Genomic DNA, 20,545 nt, shown 5'->3' with positions numbered 1-20,545 from the left:
AATACATATGCTTCCATTTTTTCCAATTATTGAAGCATAAACATGACCTAAAACATCCATGTTTCAAAAACGGCGAATTATTTTCATTGAATGGAGCATATAACAATAAATGAAATATTTTCTAGCCAAAAAAAGAAAAACTGAAGAGAAAGATTCCCAGCTTAACCAAATGTTTCCAAACCCAGTTGCCTCGAAACCAGAATGGTGATCTTACAATAAACAAGACAATTTTTTTTTTTTTTTTTTTTTTTTGAAATTTGAATAAAATTTTGTCAAAAGGAATTCTGCTTTCGGTTGATAAAGTCCTCATCCTAATCTACTTTTCCCAATTTAAGGAAAAGAATAGCCCTGTGTTTCTCCTCTGATTTCGCTGTTCTTGATTCCTCATAAACCAGAAACATGCCGAACCCAGAATCACGATAAAAGAGAAAACCAGAAAATAAAGAAGAAAAAAAGAAAGATTCCCAGCTTGCAATGGAGAAGAAAAATTTGAGTGTAAAAGAATTATGCTTTCGGATTACAAAGTCTTGAGGGTCGTCAACTTTTGCTCATTATGGCAATAAATAGGCCTGCATCTATTAGTTTGATTTTCGTGTTCTTGATTCATAAAAAACCAGAAACAATGCAATGCATGCACAGCCCAAAATATGATAAAAGAGAAAAGCAAGAAGAGTCATATCACAACTCATTTTTCATATAAATAGAAATTACTTTCTCAAATGATAATTTTGATGTATTTATCCTTTCCCAAAATCTATAAAAATAAAAAAATTTCCCTTAATTATTTTGTCCTTCCACTACGGGCTATGCTCTCTCTATTATATGTGACAAGATATTGAACAAAAGGGTTCTCTATATTACAGTAAAAAGAAGAGCTTTATGATCTTATATTACAGAAAATTACAATAAATAATTTTATTATTTGATGTAATTAAGATATAAATGTCTTCTTGTATATTTAGAATTCTGTAAAATGCTTTCGTCTGACAGAGTTTGTCGTAACTCCTTAGTAAAATTCATGTTCATTTCCATATATTTATTCATTGTAAATTTCAAACAATTGTGATCACCCAAATTGCCCTTTACCCATCTCGGATGCAAATTTTAAAGACACCTGGATAGTTATAAAACTATCTATAATCTCCTCTATAGAATAATTCCCTAGTTCAATATATATAATTGTCCATAGAATGTATCTAACATCTCATTAATGCTACGGTAAAGGTTATTAGATCAGTAAAATATCTTTGTATCTTTCTCAAAAATTTCTCTTCTTTTAATCAATTGATAATTTGAGTTAAGAGTCGTGGGGATAATATTCAAGGAATGAGGACAAACAAAGTCGGGAGAAAGATGGGATTAGAGAGAGTACTTATGTACGAATTGAAATTTGTAAAGGCAAAAAGCATATCGTTTTTGTTGATTCATGTGATGTTGAAGTTGATAACTGTTATCTGTGTGAAGCCCAAAACGTTAACGTTTCTGCATACAACACTTATCAACACGTTGCCGTTTTTTATACTCATATGAGACAATCCTAGCCGTTGAAGCAATCAACATCCAATAGCTAGAATCTATCCAACAAGTCAGCCCTATATAAGTAAGTTTTTTTGCAGATTCTAGTAGCTCTCTCTCGTGTGTGCGAATTAGGATTCTTGCTGCTTTGGTTAGGGTTCTTCAATCTTGTCTCAAATCTGTGTAATCGGTGTTACAATCTTTGCAATTATACTGTGAGGGTAGTATTTCCTTCAGGATTAGAGAAGCTAGTCCAGGTTTCTCTATAGATTAACGGTTTGGGTGGTTTGTTCAAGATTGAGAATTGTGCGTGTCTTTGAGAATCGTTGTAATTTGTAAAGAACTTTTTATTCCTAGTGCAGTGAGTCCTAAATTCTTGGAGCTCAACGTGGAAGTAGTTTTTCCAGTTTTTTGGAAGGGTGAACCACAGTAAATTTGGTTGTTCTTGTGTTCTTGATCTTGTGTTTGTTGATATGTTAGTTTGTGTGTGATTAGCGGCTAATTGATCACAAATTGATATAACAATAACGATGATAACGATAATACTAATACAATGCTTAGATTGGTTTACCACCCACCCACTTTATGTTTATTTGAGAAATTGAATTTGTTACCTTAACTTGACACAACGAAAAAGACATATTGGTAGCTATTATCATGAACTTGTTATAGCATTTATAAAATCGATTTCAAAAGAGAATTTTGATTTGTCACAAATGCTCTTGGACTTTTTGTGACGTTTAATGTAAAATGTGAAATGAAGTGATATTTTGATGGGGTCTTTGCTTGGATAATAACAAAGAATTTTCCCTAGAAAATGAAAGAAAATTAAAGGGGGTAACAATTTGTCAATCTTGGGAAGAAGGAAAAGTTTTTAGCAAAAAAAACATGAGAGAATTAATGACAAAAGTGTTAAGAAAGTGAGATGAGTTGATTATTTGAATATAGAAAATATTTGTACAACTTTCGTGAGACAATACTGGGATTTTAATTTTCCATTAAAGCTAGGTTGGGAAACAACCTACTTTTAATGTTGATTGCTATAAAAAGACCTAAAAAAAAAATTAGATACATATAATTATCAATTTATCCATTATTTGAATATTAACAAACTCTCGATATTGAATCGAAGAATTTGTACACCAAATCATCTATACATTAAATCAATAAAAATATATATGTTCTTGTAAATAATCATTTCAAATATACCAATGACGTTGGTGTCTAAGACTAAGAAAAGAAAAAATAATGCATACATGACCCTAATAAGAGAGGGATCATATAGATGTTTTTCAAACTATTTGGGTGTTTTAGATACTATAATCACCAAGGCTAAAATGGCCATTTCACTCTTAAGGGCAGAAGTCCTGGCGGCCTGGCCTATAAAAACCCTTCATCTTCCTCTTCGTCCACTACAAAGCCTCCTTCATCTTCAAAAAAATCACCTTCTTTTTCATTCTCTCTACGTTTAGCATCTCATTTGTCTTTGCTAACAATGGACTTAACCTTACCAGACTACTCTGAGCTTCCCAATCACTTACTAAGTGTGATCGCTGAATACCTCGACGATCGGTTTGACACACACCATTTCCGCGCAGTTTGTAATTCTTTTTTTGATTCAGCCGAACGTCCGAGAATACCCATATCTCCCCATAAGAAAATCAAAGTTTACTACCCCTTGTGTGTCGCCCTTGACCGTTGGGAAGAGTTTGTTCTTGCAGAATCGACAATATACGCGTTGGAGCCCATAAACAAAATCTCCAATACCCATCTGACCACCAAGACTTGGTTGGTCAGAGTGGAAGAGATCGAGCCAGGAAAAGTCATTCTCGAAGACCCTCTTTCGAGAATTTACGTTAACCAAGTGACCAGGAAGTTGCCAAAAACACTAAACCTTCTCGAATATCGCGCCAAGGAGATAGCTAAATCTTTCCGCCTTGAATTGGTTTCGCCATCCATTGCAAGGCACATATTGTACTTTGAAAAAGTTGTTGTCTCTCCGCTTGGTGGCTTCTGCGTCATGGCTCTCGTTAGTGGCGGGAGGGTGGGGATATGGAGATTTTCAACCCGCAATTGGCTCAACATTGCCGTTGTTGAAAATGGTTTTCGTTTTGAAGATATTTCTTATCATGATAACAAATTCTACGCCATGGGCACTCGGGGTGTGACCATGACTGTGGATCCAGAAACTTTGGATATTTTTGAAGTTGCGGGCCCGCTTCAGAGATGGAGTAGCGGGTTCAAATATCTTGTGGATTCCTCTGATGGAATGTACCTGGTTGATAAGTTCTGGGTGGAAGAATGTTGTGCTTGCCATATGGATATTGATGAAGAAGACTGTCCAATCCGTTTAATTGTGTTCAAACTCGACGAGCAGAGGCGCGAGTGGCTGCCTTTGCGAAACGAGTTGAGGGATCGGGCGCTGTTTGTGGGTGAGGATTGCACGTTCTCTGTTTCCACGAAGGACTTCGCTGGGGTTAAACCCAACTGTGTTTACTTCGCGGATGATGAGTTTTACAGGGTTAATAGGCATCATCCTGGTGTCAATACTGGCCTTTTTGACCTGGAGACTCAAATAGCTGCGCCACTCGGTGCTTTCCCAGGTTATTCTAAATTATTTTGGCCACCTCCCACATGGCTTAAGTAGAGCTCCGCCTCTGCTTCTACGGCCAACTGAATGGTAATTGTATTATGCACTTTCCCTGTGATTACTGCTTCATAATAAGATTGCATGAGAAACTTCTTACATTTTTTTTTATTAGCATTTCAGGTTTTCTGCTCGGATCGGAGATCGAGCTATGTTCAATCTTCCTTCTCAAGCCTTACATCCGGTCAAGAAATTTTTGTTTTACAGTTCTAACCACTCGTAGGTACAGATCAAAACAACAGTTAATAGTCTTTGCTTTCATCAGTTTAGTTTTGTTATGGATTCTGGGTACTGTTTTAACAATTTTTTAATTTTTTTTTAAAACTCTGTAAAGTGTGTACTGTTTTAATTAAGTAACAAGAAATTTCTGATGATCATTTATATGGGTTGCTGGCAACATGGTTATATATAAGTTTGTGTTGGAGTGGGGAGTGGGGGATTCATTCGGAAATGAATGTAAGGAGAAAGTAAGCTAAAGATGTTTTGAGAATGTGTAGCTGAAAACTTCCATTTTAAGGTTGACGTGCATTTAAAGATTTGAAAGTTGAGCCTCACAGTAGCTCTGTTTTGACCACTGTAATCTGATCATCCTTCATACTTGATTCTTCATTAATTAGCTAGTAGCCATCCCAGCTGTAGTCTGTAACGTAACTCCAATTTATTCACATTGAATGAGAGATCAGATTGAAACAAGTAAGGCTGCTTAACGAACCAAGCCGCTCGCGAGCCGGCCCGGTTTTGCTCAAGTCTGGCTCATTAACAGCTCAGTTCGTCTGATAACGACCCGGCTCGACTCGACTCATTAGGCTTGCGATTCGAGCCTGGCTCGAAATACCAGGGTTTTTTTTTGAGAATTTCTCAACTATTGGGATTTAATGAAATAATGCAATACAAGTTTTATAAAATAACAAAATGGCCCTGTTATTAAAATCCCAAATCATCGAAATCCTTGACCAGTAGAACCCTTGCCATAAAAGTTTGAATCAAACTCCTCCCAAAGACCCAAACTAACTATTTTGTTCATCTTCAGCCAAATATGTTTCACATTTTCGTGGGATCTTGTTCATCTTCGTCGGATCTTTGTCAGCTTCGCGGGATCTTCGTCATCGTCGTCTGATCTTCGTTGGATCTTTGTTGGAACTTCGTTATCTTCGTTCGAGCTTCGTCAGATCTGAATCATCTTCGTAAGATTTTCGTTGGACTTTAATCGATGAGTAGGGGGTTTCTTCGTCGGATCTTTATCATCTTTGATGGTTGTTTGTTCGGGGTTTGTTTGTTAGAAGGTGTGTTGAGTTTATAAAGGCTAAAGTTACAGATGAAGGAATCAAATGGCCTCGTCATTCACCAAAAAAGCAAAAACAAGTTAAACTTGTTTGCTTTTTATCTTATTTGGCTACACCACACCATTAAAATAAGTATGGGAGTTACTGTGAATCCTAACCAAGTTGAAGAATCATCATGGGCCATGGTAAACATATTCTTCGTCAGATCTTAAAAAAAATTGAATTAAAAGCTAACAAACAATCAGACGCGCAGTTGCTGCCCAACCATTTTTTTTTTTTTTAAAGAAGTTGAATTAAAAAAAAAAAAAAAAACAGAATTATTTGGAGTTGGCTCGCGAGTCGGCTCGAATTGTGTCAAAACCATTACCGAGCCAATTCGAGCCACATAATTTATGACTCGGCTCGCTCGTACTCAGCTCGTTTAGTCTTTCTCTTTCACGAGCCGAGCTCGTTAAGCAGAAAACTCGGCTCGGCTCGGCTTGATAACACCCCTAGAAACAAGGTAAAGAATAAAAATTCGCAATATTATTAAACCTAAATTCTCTTTGGCATAAAATAAATATCATCTTCAAGTAGCCAAATGTATCATATATGGTATTCAATAAGCTTTATATTTACAGTTACAAGCATTTCTTATAAGTTTTCCTTCTAATATTACAACCTTTTAAGTCATCTATATCTCGTATATAAATTGAATTTTTAGTATTTCATAGATTATGAGGGATATAGAAAAAAAGAAGGAATAAAATGTTCGACTCCAACCACCATTAGGTCCCAAGCTCCTGAGTTCGAGTCCCCTCAGGCCCTAATAGTGGTGGCCATTGGAAGATTATCCGGACGGACTTTTAAGACCCCGGAGGATTAATTGAGGTGCGCGCAAGCTAGCCTGAACACCCTTGGTGATGAAAAAAAAACATGTTCGACTCCCACTGTGATCTTGAAGTCGCTAAAATGTATTTAACCACCCTTGAGTGATCGAGTAGTTGATTTAAGATTCTTGGGTGTAATACTCAAAAGGTCCTGAGTTTGAGTCACCTCGGTTGCTAATAGGGTAACTTCAGGGTCTCGAGGGTTAGTTAAAATATGCACAAGCTGGCTTACCTTCGATCACGATAAAAACAAAGATAAATTTTAATAATTTATTTTACAATTTGAGAGTAAGTCATATATATCTTATTAATAAATTTTTAGTGTTAGCGATTGGAAGCTAAAAAAAATTATTACGGCTTATCCTTCTCCTTCACCAAAACCCATCACTGTAGTCCCCAACAACCCAGGCTTCCAAGGTCAGTTATATAGGACACAAAAATGGAGGAGCCCATTGGAGCAAGCAAAAAATTCAATTCAATAAAGTATCCTCTTTTCTCTCTTTATTGTTGTTGATGTTTGATTTTGACACCGACAGCTCCAATGGACAAAGTCTAAGCTGCTCTTAGAAACTACATGTGAATGATTGGGATAATCTAATGCAAAAATTAAATAATAAATAAGAGATGGTTTTTAAAGTGGTTCGGATGCTTAAAGCAAATCTTATGTCTGCTGTTTCTTTTATATATGAGAGATTACAAGAGGCCGCATATAGCGAAAAGTGAGCAGAGGTATAATAACTTAATATTCAGAGAGCATATCAAGTCAGTTTCTTTCTCGTAGGTTGTCTTTGCTCTGAAAATAAATATTACAATCAAAATGATGTTTCAAGATCAGAATCCCAAATATGATAGAGGGAGTCATCTACTTATAGTAGATGTTGTAAAGTGAATGCTGAAACGGCGTCGTATTGTGTTAAATGGAACGGCGTCGTTTTTGGGACAGCCCATGAGTAATCCTGACCGCAAATTCAGAAGGGGAGCCAACGGCTGAGATCTTGCCTGAAGTCAACACTATAAAAGGTTTAGGGTTTCATATGGTAACCGTAGATCGAATAACGATTGAGAGAGAGCAGTCTTCGTTTTTCTGTAAAACCTAGGGTTCTTTCTTTGGGTCTAATTCTTCTGTGTAATCTGTGGGTTCTTGAGTGATTTGGGGTTAATCAGTCAAGGGAAAGAACTGCTGTGTTCTTGGTATAGGATTTCCAGGTTAGAGGAGTCCTAGGGCAGATTACGGGTTCAGAAAGTGTTATTCGATCCGGGTTTCTTGGAGTGTCTTTCTCTTGTAATTGAGACTGTAAATCTGGTGTTCTTTAATCATAGTGCAGCGAACTCTATTTCCAGAGTTCAACGTGGATGTAGCTTGCTCTAATCGGGCAAGTGAACCACGGTAAAAGTTTATGTGTTGTTGATTGTTGTTTTCTTCTTGATTTCTTGTTTGGTTTAGTTTGCTTTACAAGTTGATTGCATGACAGTAGAAGAATTCAATGTAATGATTACAAATCTGTAAGTGGATAGGTGTCGTGCAAGTCTTTCCTTGTCTCCCATTGGCTGATAACTTAGAAAATATCCTTAAGTTACCTGGGGGTTGGACAAGTGTGTGGCCCTCTATCACTCATAGACAAAACCTAAATCTGCCAAGTTGATGACAACCATATTCTTCCTGTTATAGCACGACGTGGCACCTCTTGGATGGCGCAAAGCCTTTCTGAATTCTGATTGGTGTTTGCTGACATAAGTTAACGTTAGCCATGATTTTTTAGACATAACAATTATAAAGCAAAATTATGATTTTCTTTTCAAAAAAAATTTTACGACAAATTTAATCTATTATTTTTCATAATTAATTATTATACTTGTTCATAAATTTATAAATAGCTAAGTGAAAAGGCTATTCGAATATAAAATTTGTTTGGGGGTTTTGAGAAAAAGTAGGAACTCAAATATTTGTTTGAGATAGTAGAACTCAATGAGATTGGACAAATTAAACTTTGCCAAGGGCATCTAGAATTGGATTCCCGAGGACAATCAAATTTGAAGGTGAGCCTCTAGAATTGGATTCCTAACAACAATCAACCTTAAAGAGGAGCATATAGAGTTAGAATAACTTTAAGAATAGTGCATAAAATTTAATTTAATTAATATCGATTCGGGACATGTCAACAAACTCAACACAGAAACGCAACATCACTCTATAAATTTTTCCAATTAATATAGTCATATTACTTGAAATTCAGGATTATCTCCCTGACCCTGAAGTTATAAGGGTCTAATATGCCCTCCAATAGCCATCTCTATTAGCAATTGAGGTGACTCGAATTCGAGACCTTTTGAGTAATATATCTACGAGTCCTTATCTAACCATTCAACCACCTAAGCTGACACATTTTTCTTGGTATACCCTTCTGTTGCCACTCTTCCTCTTCTTGCATACGTATTCAGGACTAATCCCTCGGCCCCGAAGTTAAGGGTTTGATATAACTTCCAGTAGCCATCCCTATTAGCAATTGAGATAACTCGAATTCAGGACCTCTTGAATAATATATCTACGAGTCCTTATCCAACCATTTAACCACCTAAGCTGACACATTTTTCTTGGTATACCCTCCTGTTGCCACTCTTCCTCTTCTTGCATACGTATTCAAGACTAATCCCCCCACCCTAAAGTTAAGGGTCTGATATAACCTGTAGTAGTCATCCCTATTAATAATTGAGGTGACTCGAATTCAGAATCTCTTGAGTAATATGTTTACGAGTCTTTTTCCAACCATTCAACCACCTAAGCTAACACATTTTTTGTGGCATACCCTCATGTTGCCCCTCTTCTTCTTTTTGTATATGTATTCAGGACTAATCCCCCTGACCCTGAAGCTAAAGGTCTAGTATAACCTATAGTAGTAATCTCTATTAACAATTGAGATAGCTCAAACTTAAGACATTTTGAATAATATATCTACGAGTCCTTATCCAATCATTCAACCACCCAAGCTGATATAGTTTTTTTGGTATACCCTCCTACCTGTTGCCACTCTTCCTCTTCTTGCATAAGTATGTATACAAAAGACAAAATCAACAACTATATTGTTATACGGGTGTCACCGAGGATGAGAAATATTGCTACCATTTTTGGCCAATGTAAGAGGGTTATTTTATTAATCTAATCTATCTTTTCAAGTTTCAAATAATTTGTAATGAAGCTCAACTAGAGGTGGGCAGGGACCGGTCCCAAGCAGGCCCAGGCCTGGGCCCGTTTGGGACTGGTCCCAAATGGGACCAGTCACTCATGGGCCTAGGACCTCATGAGAAAAATTAGGACCCAGACCAGGCCTTAGGCCTGGTAGGGACTGTCCTATGGGCCCAGGACCGATTCTAGGACCAGTCCCATGGGGCTTGGATAATTAATTTTTCCTCCCTCAATTTTTTTTTTATATTTTGGGGGCAAAATAAAATTTTACGAGAGGTTTTTAGTATTTTTTAGAGGTAAAATTTATAAATTTTTTAGACGTGGAAATTTTTTTTTTAATAAATTTTGTAAAATTTTATTTTAACCCTTTTAATTTATATTTATTTTTAAATTAACATGGTTTTTTATATAATTTGGTAGAGGACTATATTGAAAAAATATAAATTTTTTTGGGCCTAGTCCCTAGCCTTGGAGGAGGGTCCAGTGGAGGGTCCGGGTGTTCCTCCTTAGGCTTGATCCTATTTTAGGACCAGACTTCTTCGAAGATCTGTTCTAGAACTGGATTTTTGAGTTAGACTTTTTTGCCCGGTCACAAATGCCCACCCCTAAGCTCAACTCAACTTCAGTGGTACCAGTAAGAATTTGTTTTACGCAGAGGAAGTGTTTGTCTGGGAATTTGTGAAGATCAAGGGTAGAATGGAGAGGTCCTCGACTCCTCCGACTGTGAATCTCTGATCCAGGACCTGCCATAATTGTACTGTAGCTTCATTGTTTTTCACCACTTCAAAATTTAAAGCTGACACATTTTATATAAACAATTATTTCTTCTTCACCGAACTCTTTTTCCCTTTCTTCTTCACCGTTGGATCATCATCCAACATCACCCTTTCAATTGGTTCTTGGTATATCCTTCAAACGTGATTTTCTTTAAACTTCTGGACCCCCGTTTGATTGGTAGTAATCCCTGTTAATAAAGAGTATTGATTCTGAAACAGTACCAGATATTCTACAAATCAAAAGCGTGGGAGAATACATACATTATATCAAAAGTGGAAAGCGTGAGTTTCACACTTGGAACCACTCTCTCACTTACTCCATTAAATTTCAAATCCTTGAAGCCATGAACAACTTTTCGTCTCCTCCACCGTGGTTGTCTTCTTCTTCTTCTTCCCGTAATGTTAAGGCCAGGGTTGGCAACCCAGATTGGACCGCTCTCCCTTTTAACCTTCTCTTATCCGTAAGTAAACACCTCCCAACAAGAACTGACATTCGGCATTTTCGTGTCGTCTGTCTCTCGTTTATTTTCGCAGTCCCCTCTCCTCCAAAAATCCCTTTTCCAACCTCGAAACTCTCCATCTCTCACCCCATCATTGGTCCACTCCGTATGTCTCGATCCAACTTTATACTGTCCTACTCAACAGTTTATGCTATTAAACCTCTTCACAAAATCATCTACACTCACAAAACCGCTAAAACGTGGCTAGTTAGAGTCACGGAGCTGAGCTCCGGGCTGCTCAGAGTCGAGGATCCGCTTTGCCCCGGTCTTTTTGAAGCCTTGAGGTTGCCAAAAGTGTTGGATACGTTGAAATATCACGTTACGGAAATCGCTAGAGTGTACACAATTGAAGTAGACTCTCCTGAAAGGCGGTCCGGCGTTTTCAACAAAGCGGTTGTTTCTACAGGTCTTGGTGGTAAGGATGAGTTTTCTGCCATGGCAATTCATCGTCAAGGGAAACTGTTTGTGTGGAAAATTATTAAAAAAAGAATGGGTACAAGTAGAAAGAGATTTTGATAGCTACGATAGTCGATTTGAGTACATTGTTTATCATGACAGACAATTCTATGTCGTGGGCGAAACGGGTCTGACGATATCTGTGGATACTCGGTCCTTGAGCGTTACTCATGTTGTGTTCCCGCTGCAAAATTTAAATTTGGGGACAAGACACTTGGTAAAATCACCAAATGATTTGTTTTTAGTTGTTAAGTACGTGAATGTGCTTGTTTTCAAGCTTGATTTTCGGGCTTACGAATGGGTTAAGGTGAGGAATGAATTGGATAAGAGAGTTTTGTTTACAGGTAATGATTGTTCCTTCTCTCTTCCACGAGAGAGTTTGGTGGATGTAAACCCAATTCTGCTTATTTTGTAAATGGTTACTGTATAGGTGACCATGATTATTACCCCGGAATGGATACTGGGATTTTCGACTTGACAACTAGTTATGAAGATTCGATCATGGAATTTCCAGGCTATTCAATGCTTTTCTGGTGATCAATGTTTATGTATTCTTGCTCTTTTTGTAGCTCTGTGTTCTGATCAACAATGAAGATCAGAGCATAGAATTGGATGCAGGTTTTCAATAGTCGTTAGAGCTGTTTATGCATACATGCCATGCTATTTAAATACAGCTTTTTTTTTTTTTTTTTTTTAATAACCCATCATTATTCCTTCATATTTATGCATTTGATTTTTTATATTCATTATTGATTGTTCAAGGAATATATGTACAAAATTTGTCTGTAATGTTATTTCTAGTATAAAATTCTTAAACAAAGTAATACTATTTATTAATCATTATAGAGTTATCTATAGACTATAATGCAGTTTATCATACCCACAAAGAGTTTGCCAGTTGATTAGACTGTAATTTGCTCCTACAAAGTTAGGGCCTTAAACTGGGGTGGGCGGGTGTGGGTACCCGCCCAAATCCCATGGAACCGGAATCAAAACTAGTCGATTCCTAAATTTAAAATTAAAATTGGAACCGGTCGATTATGGTTCCTAAATGCCTAGAATTGGAATTGGAACTTGAACTGAAATTGGAACTTAAAACACAAGTTTTGTTTCAGGTGCACAAAAAAATTACTAGTACCTCCTACTATTTACAAAAATTATAAATACACCCCAAATACTTACAAAAATTACAAATACATTCGATTTCTATCAAGTTCCTAGATCTCGATTTCGGTTCTTGCAATGGTGGAATCGGAATTGCACAGTATCGATTCCAATTTTTGAGAACCGAAACCGACCTTGTAAGGGACAGTGTCAGGTAGGAACTAGAATCGGAACCCCAAGTACCCGCTAGTTTTAGTTCTATCCTAAATTTCTGCAAACCTATAGTTTAAACCGTTCAAAGATATTAGAAGTTGTAATTTGTTTTATATCGTCAATTTAGTTGACTGTTATAGTATATATATACTAATTTAGTGGACTGATATGATATATATGCTAAACAAGTGCGTAAAAAAGATTTTTGGATTAAAAAAGAAGAGAATAATTAAAATTTTGAATTTTTTACTTTTTGATGGAACTATTTTTTAAGATATGGGGATTACTCATTGCTAAGGATTTACGAATTAATCCCTTTCCCGTTCTATATAAATGTAGAACTCATCATTGTTCAGAGAGTATCCCCTCGATTTCATTTGATAGAGATAGAGCCATGAGCAGAGTCGAACTTTCCTCCTCTATCCCCTTTTCTTCTTCTTCTTCTTCTTCTTCTTCTTCTTCTTCTTCAATGGGTAGCGTTCCAGCACGCGACTGGGGGAGTCTCCCCAAAGATGTACTTCCCTTGATCTCTAAAAAATTGTATTCAGGACACTATACCCGTCAGGTTCGCGCCGTCTGTCACCATTTTAAATTCTCAATTCCGAATCCTCCAAGACCCCCAAACCCACGATTGGATCTTCCATATCCCTTCCCTGTTGAATATCCATCAACAAGTTTCCCTGATGAGTTCTATGTACTCGTCGAGTCCAAAATTTATGCCATTGAGCCTCACAATGCTGACGAAACCACTCGGACCTGGATGGTTAAAGTTCAAGAGTCCCATACTGACAGAGTCCAAGTGGAGCACCCGCTCTCTAGGTTTCTTCCTCCACCGTTCGCCGACAACTTACCCAACGCTCTGAATTTGCTTGATCTTCGAGTAGTGGAAGTTGATAAAAAGTACAGACTCCAGCACTTTTCTGGAATTGAAGGTAAAATCCTTCCTGTTAGCAATACGGAACCTATATCTTTTAAGAAGGTGGCTGTGACTACTTGTTATAGCCAGGATGATGATAAATTCACCATTCTGGCGCTGTTTAATTATAAACTTGCTCTTTGGAGAAACGTTGACAAGGACTGGATTATTATCGAAAGGGATCCTGATAAGTTTGAACGTCATGATGTGTTTGTGGATATTCTTTACCACAATCAAACTTTCTATGCTTTGACCATGTCGGGCATCGTCACAAGAATAGATGCAGAGACGTTGACCTTCTATAAAATTACTCAGCCAGCCCAATTTGGTAATAAAGGGATTTTACACTTGGTCGGATCGCTGAATGACTTGCTTTTAGTTGTGAAATACCAAAGCTGGTTCGAGCTTGGTACTTATGACGGGTTGTCTTTCAAGGTTTACAGGCTGGATATGAGAAGGCTAAGTTGGATTCGAATGGAGAGTGGTTTGGAAGATCGAATCCTGTTTCTGGGTGATGATTGTTCCTACTCTGTTTCTGCCAAGGAGTTCCATGGTTGTCGAGGGAATTGTATTTATTTCCATCATTTTAAATGCTCAAGCTTTGTTATTACTAAAAATGTTCAACCCAGCAAGAAAATTAGCGTTTATGACTTGACTGAAGGTGCTGTTGTTGAAGGATTTCCGGAGATCTTTTCTCCTCCTCCATGGTTGGAGCACCATTCTATGTCAGTTCCTCGTGACCAAATGTAAATGCTTCTCAGCACTTTCTATATCTTTATTCTTATGCCCCTTATTTACTAAAAATGTTCTCTTTTTTAATATATCCGGAAAATGAAAGAATATTTAAGTCCCCTAGTACATGAATTTGATTATTTTTCTCTGTGTTGATAGCTCTGAAATACCATACCATAATGAATCTCCAAGCTGTGTTCTTTTTAAACACTCTGTGTTTTGTATACTGGCAAAAATTATTCAGCATATTGTCTTATGAGTAACTTGCATTGTGAACTAAAGGTTGCTAGTACAGAAACTTGATACTAGATTTTATTGCTGTAGCAAACTTTTCTTTCAGTTTCTGGTTATATGATCACTGCTTCAGTTTTTCCATTTTTCTGTATATTGAGGCTATTTAACTGATTGCAGGAGAACTTTAACATATGCGGTTGATTGCAACTAACCTATTTATTTCCACTTTCTTTTCCTCTTTCAGCGGATGATCAAAACAGAATCTATAGCTGCTTCAGGGCAATTCGCAGGCGGGTCAAGTCTCCAACATCGTAAAGTTTGTAGTTTATAGTTCTAACTACTCTAAGTTGCTGCAGAAGCCTTGTTCTTAGTATTTGTGTATATGTACCAGTTTAAGTGTGTCATAGGAGTATTATGAGTAGTGTTTCAACTATAGATGGTTGAGGTGTTGGTTTAAACTATTAAGCGTGTACTGAATATGGATGATTGAGAAGTTTTGTTAATGTAATAATGCTAAGTTTACTTCCTAATTCTCTTTGCTACACCTTTTAATCTTGTTGATGGTTTCTGATTGATGTTATTTTTAATGTACCCCAATATATATATATATATATTTTTTTTTTTTTTTTTTGGTGACCGGGATATCCAGTCAGTTTGTGTGTAGTTTGACTAATTTATGGGATCTATTGAACACTCTGTAAGCCCAATGGACCACGTAAGTCACAAATGTATCCCAGTATGTAGTCATGCAATTTTTTCTAACGTTTGCAGTTCACAATCCCTTCACGTAAAATGTTTTTAGATTCATGAAGGTTCATTTACCGAGCTTTAGAAGCTTATAAGAAGGGAGTGGAGTTATCGATCATGTGTCAGCAGCCTATTGTCGGTATCGGGAATTTCCAATTACATTGTGAATATGAATGTGAAGCTATTGCAATGATCTATCTAGTTGTACGAGTATAACCGGAAAAAAAATGATACATTTAAACGGTAATCGTTTTTCCCTTCTACAACCAGAAGATACATTTTGTTATTTGGAAGTGTAGATCGGTTAGAGAGTCTTGTTCTGAGACCACCCGACTCGTCGGAAATTCTATCTATGGAGGTCAGTCGTCAATAGTCGTGAGAGAGAACTTGAAGTTGACAACTACCTTAATTGTCTCAGGGTTAAACCGACACTAGGTGATGAATAATTGCACTATAATTGCACTATACTTAAGAGGAATCATAAGTTTACACTACTTCTTCACCTAATTTCTGTCTATCATTATCAGCATTAAAACTTTGATAGTATCTGTTGGCAAGTGATCGTCCATCAGATCTTCCATCATATTGGCATTTATAGATATATTGACTAAAGTCACTAATCATCGTTTCAATTGGGAACATTGGCGTCGGCTGTACCCAAAATGTGGTGACACTATTAAATTAGCTTTGGCGTATTCGGAGAATGGAAATGGCACTGCTCCCACTCAAATTTTCTTAGTGCTATCCGAAGCCCGGGGGCCCAAAGCTTTTGTTTCTGCACTATGTTCGTTTAATCCTGTCTCAAACAAACTTGCGCGGTTCAACTCAAAGCTCTTCCAACGCTCAATTTTCTTTTAACAATATTACATATATAAAATTGAGCGATTTGTAACCCAACTTACACAACAATTAATTTGGTAACATATTTTTAAGAGTTGATAGACTTCCCCTCAGGTTTCATACCTTTAATTGATGGATAAAAAAGATTATTAAGTTAACGCAAACACTCCATTTCTTTAGCTTCCGTTAGGACTGTGTTAGGGTTATTTTACTTACACCCCTTCTAACATTAAAAACCGATAGTTTTCCCATAATTAGCTCTTACACCCTTTGTTGTCCATTTTTTTGTGTTAAAGTTAATTGAGGGAAAGATAAAATAGAATTTTTATTTTCAAGTTTTTGCCTTTCTCTCAATTAATTTAACATAAAAACTTGATGATAGGAGGTATTACTTATTGTTGGAGTTGTCGACTACTTCAGCATTAATGGGTTACGTAAACACATTTGGGGGTCTCGTGGGCGGTTTGGGTTTTTTCCATATATAACCCCTATAGAATTTCTTTAAGCCATTAATTCTTTATTGAGTTTGGACTTAGAAATAAGAATCCTTGTAAAACTAGGTATTGTCGCTTTAAACCTAATATATAAACATATTTTTCTTTTGTTATGAATATGATAACAATCATAAGACAATTCATTCATCGTAAACGAGAGAGGTGATGAAATATTGCAATAATATTGACTCAACTGGACCTAACCCATATTGGATGAACCAGGGTAAATCACACATGTTATTTTCTCTTTGTTTACTATCTGTGATTTGTTTTATTATTATTTTGTTCTCGTTATTGTCTCTATTTCGTTCACTTATAGGGGGAAATAACCTTAAAAGAGTGGAGTGTTTGTGTTAACTTAATAATATTTTCTATGCTGGGAAATGTTGAAACCTCACTAGAGATATATGTAATTAAATCTATCTTTAATTGTAAAATGATACATAAATAAATAAATTTATAAAATCAACTGTGACGTGGATTGAGATATAAAGATAAGATATAAACTATGTATATACATATATAACATTGGAAGCCGTTGTTTGCACTTCTCTTCCATTGTTGAATTTTCTCTACTCAATGTGGGGGACTGAAACCGTTGTTTGCGCTCCTTCTTCCATGGCTGAATTTTCTTCAGTTCCCGTGTGGGGGCCAAAGCTCTTGTTTGTGATCTCCTGCAGCTAATGAAATCTGTCTAGTGCAGTCTGAATTCTGAAAGCAGTGGGGGGCCATAGGGCTTGTTTGTCTTCTCCTGCAAATCAATAACATTTTTGTCGGTCTAGTTTTCATGTGACATTTTATTTCTAACATTTTAGTCCTTCTAATGTTCATCTACTTTTACAAGAACAAAAGGGTATTTACATACTTGATGATGTAGGACAACTTTTACAAGTTCATTACCTTTCCCATTGTTTGTCTAAGTTGAATAAGGAGTATAGTTATTTAGAAACAAGCTTTAGGTTGCTGTCATAAATTTGACTTGTTTTCTTGTGGATTACAGTTACAGAAGCCGTTTTTGTTATGGATTTGATTTGTTTTCTTGAGGGTTTTCTTGTGAATTCAGAAAGCTTTCTTTTAGATTCGAAAGTTATTATTTGTGAATTCAAACATGTTCGTGAATTCGACCCACAACACTAGAATGTATTTTGTATCTTTTATTTTATTTATATAATTTTTTTTTGTGACCAGGGGGTGTTCGAGCCAGCTTATACGTACATCAATTAATTTCTGAAAACCTTGAAATTAAAGACTGGATAAACCCTTTAGTAGCTACCTTTATTAGCAACGGAGGATAATTAAACTTAAGATCTCTTGAGTAATATACCCAAGAATTTCTATCGTCTCATCCAACCACCTAAGGTTGGTTTCTAATGTCTATCCATCTATGTTAGTCCTTGCGTCATTTCTTCTTTTATATTTGGGCGGTGAAGTACATGTAAGTGGTTTGCTTAAAACTTGGTAAGTGACCCCAGGTTGACACTTGGAAATGACTGAATTTTGAAGCAAATACCAAATGGCCCCCCCTCCCGCCCCAACACAATTGCTGAAAAATATAGGAAGTGCTATCGAGCTTTCAGGAAGTGGCCCTCCTCGTACAATAAATCTAGATCCGGGTGATGGCCCCTCCATTCTCTAACCAGTGTAAACATCATTGGTGCATGTATGCTATCAACTATGAAGCTTTCCCATCTCATCCTTGGAATTTTCTTTTTTCTTTTTCTTCCCTAAACTCTTCTTTTATTATCCTTTCTACCTTCTCTTTCTCATTTTTTATTTTAAGGGTACTAGAACTTATCTTTTTCACTATCTATTTCATTTCGAATTAGGATCATCTCCTGATTTCAATTCCCTTGACTTTTTAAAGATTTACATTCATGATAATGTGTTGTTTATTATTTATTTCCTTTAATACCTTTTTTTCTTTTTTTATCAATGTCACCTTTTTTCTTTTTTTATCAATGTCAATAATGATATTCTTGTATTTATTTAATATTATAAATAAAAAATCATTAACTCTCTATACCTATTTATTACAATCTTTTGCTTACCTTTTCCATTTAAAGAAGGCCCATATAGATTTGGGTTATTTGTAATCGACAGTGAGCCTAAAAGCCTCTCTTGGCCCATATGTAAGTCTCCAACATGTGTGGGGAAAATTTGTGTAGTGTTTGGTTGCTGAGAAAAATGGTAATATTGCACTTATAATCTAATCTTACAAACTTTCTCTTACAATCCGATGTGGTAGTTTGTAATTAGTCAGCTCACAAGGGGTACCGTTTGCTCAACAATGGGTCTTACCTACCCAATTGCGAACGGACCAATATAACACTGTCACGTTGAGATTGTAAGAGAAAGTTTGTAAAATTAAGTTATGAACCAATCTTTATTGTGAGAAAAATTAAATAAAGAATGAGAAAGTGCAAGATAATAAAAGAAAGCTAAAGAATTATTTTTGGACTGTTTGGACCATTTTCTTATACTTATATGAATAAATTATGATATTCTCTCAATTTGAGTTCAGGGTTAAAGTATCGTTTTTTTTTTTTTTTTTTTTTTTTTTTTTTTTTTTTTTTTGTGGTCAAAGGAATTTTCTTTATTAAATTATTCTTATTAATGAATATTTTAGTTTGTAATTTTCATGCATGATTTCACGTAACATCACATGTGACATGACTAAAACCTTAAGAATACATATATAGTAAATATATTAATATTAATATAATTTGGTCCAATAAAGTATAATAAAATATAAATTACTTTCATATAAAATAATAATTTTAAAGGAAATGCTTCCACGAGAAAAATATTCTCATCGTGAAACGTTTTTGTGTTTTCAAATCTTAGAGAAATGTGAAAATTTTGTTGGTCATGTATTTTAATTTTATGCTTCTAGAACATAATTAATTCATTAGTATTTCTTCTTGACAAAATTTTCTTAATATATTAAAAGTTCTCTATATATAGACCATAATGGCCTTCCAATTTGGTAGGCGATCTCTCAAAATATGACAAACGGCGTGGTCAAACCCACTCCAAAAAGTTAGTGCAAAGAAGAGGAAATATATATATAACTACTTTATAATTATAATGATATGATTAACCAATTTTATTATTATGAGGAGATTATAATTAAGTAAATATGTAATTAAAAAAATTTCTTATTTCATAATTCATGTTTTAGTAGTACAATATTAATTCATGTTTTAATAATATTAGGGTTTCAATTCAACGCTTCAATTATCTACTTTTGAAACGGATAAAAGATCGTATTTTGAAACCAACAAAGATAATTGTCCTTGATAGAATTGTAAATGCAGTTATTGCATAGCAGCTGATGTGAAGCCACAAACAATTGTCAATTGTTTTAAGCATTACAAAATTAGGACTCCCGATGCCGATGAATTGCAAGTTACAAATGAAGTGGATGAAGAGAATCAAAGAGTCATTGTAGAATTGAGTGATCAGATTCGACAACTTTACTACAATAATCGAATGAATATTAATGTCTTCTTTAATCATCCAAATAAGTAACAAGTCATGTATGCTTTAACAAAAGAAGAAATCATTTCTACAATTAAACAAGAAAAGAAAGGAAATAATTATGAGGATGATAATACAGAAATACAAAAAGTTTCATGTCAAGAAACTCTAAACATGCTTGAGAAGCTATAAATGTTTTGACTTTAATAAGAAAATATTCATGCTAGCAAGTAATATACCCGCAAATTAAAAGATGTAATAACAACTCTAAAGCATAAATTATTATCCTAAACAACTTCAGATAAATATTTTATTTCATCTTAAACCTTTAATGTAACATACTATATATTTTTTTACAATATACAGATAATTATTACTATGTGGATGCAACATTCCTTAAGACAGGAATTAGAAAAATTATAACTTATTACAATGTGAAGTTTATTCTTATTTATAACTATCCCAAATTGAAAATAGAATTTTTTATGATTATGTAGAGTTTATTCATATATAGAGTATCATTATAGATAGATTTTACTATATATATAATGACCTACC

At 35.4% G+C, this 20,545-nt stretch overlaps 3 protein-coding genes across 3 annotated transcripts; all 3 read left to right on the top strand.

The window, feature by feature from the left end:
• Positions 1-3,010: 3,010 nt before the first annotated feature.
• LOC116119988 (F-box protein SKIP23-like) lies at positions 3,011-4,162 on the top strand. Its single transcript, XM_031405923.1, has one exon. The coding sequence runs from the start codon at positions 3,011-3,013 to the stop codon at positions 4,160-4,162; it is 1,152 nt and encodes a 383-aa protein (XP_031261783.1).
• Positions 4,163-10,615: 6,453 nt separating this feature from the next.
• On the top strand, positions 10,616-11,764 carry LOC116119987 (F-box protein SKIP23-like). Its single transcript, XM_031405922.1, has 3 exons — positions 10,616-11,232; positions 11,330-11,571; positions 11,658-11,764. The coding sequence occupies exons 1-3, from the start codon at positions 10,616-10,618 to the stop codon at positions 11,762-11,764; spliced, it is 966 nt and encodes a 321-aa protein (XP_031261782.1).
• Positions 11,765-13,013: 1,249 nt separating this feature from the next.
• On the top strand, positions 13,014-14,925 carry LOC116119986 (F-box protein SKIP23-like). The gene is made up of 2 exons (XM_031405921.1): positions 13,014-14,206; positions 14,671-14,925. The coding sequence occupies exons 1-2, from the start codon at positions 13,014-13,016 to the stop codon at positions 14,675-14,677; spliced, it is 1,200 nt and encodes a 399-aa protein (XP_031261781.1). The 3' UTR covers positions 14,678-14,925.
• The last annotated feature ends 5,620 nt before the right edge of the window (positions 14,926-20,545 follow it).

The sequence above is a fragment of the Pistacia vera genome, unplaced genomic scaffold, assembly GCF_008641045.1.
Source record: "Pistacia vera cultivar Batoury unplaced genomic scaffold, PisVer_v2 Contig914, whole genome shotgun sequence".
In the NCBI taxonomy this organism is placed as follows: domain Eukaryota; kingdom Viridiplantae; phylum Streptophyta; class Magnoliopsida; order Sapindales; family Anacardiaceae; genus Pistacia; species Pistacia vera.
The sequence above is the reverse complement of the archived record's forward strand: the minus strand, read 5'-3'. Positions and strand labels throughout refer to the sequence as shown.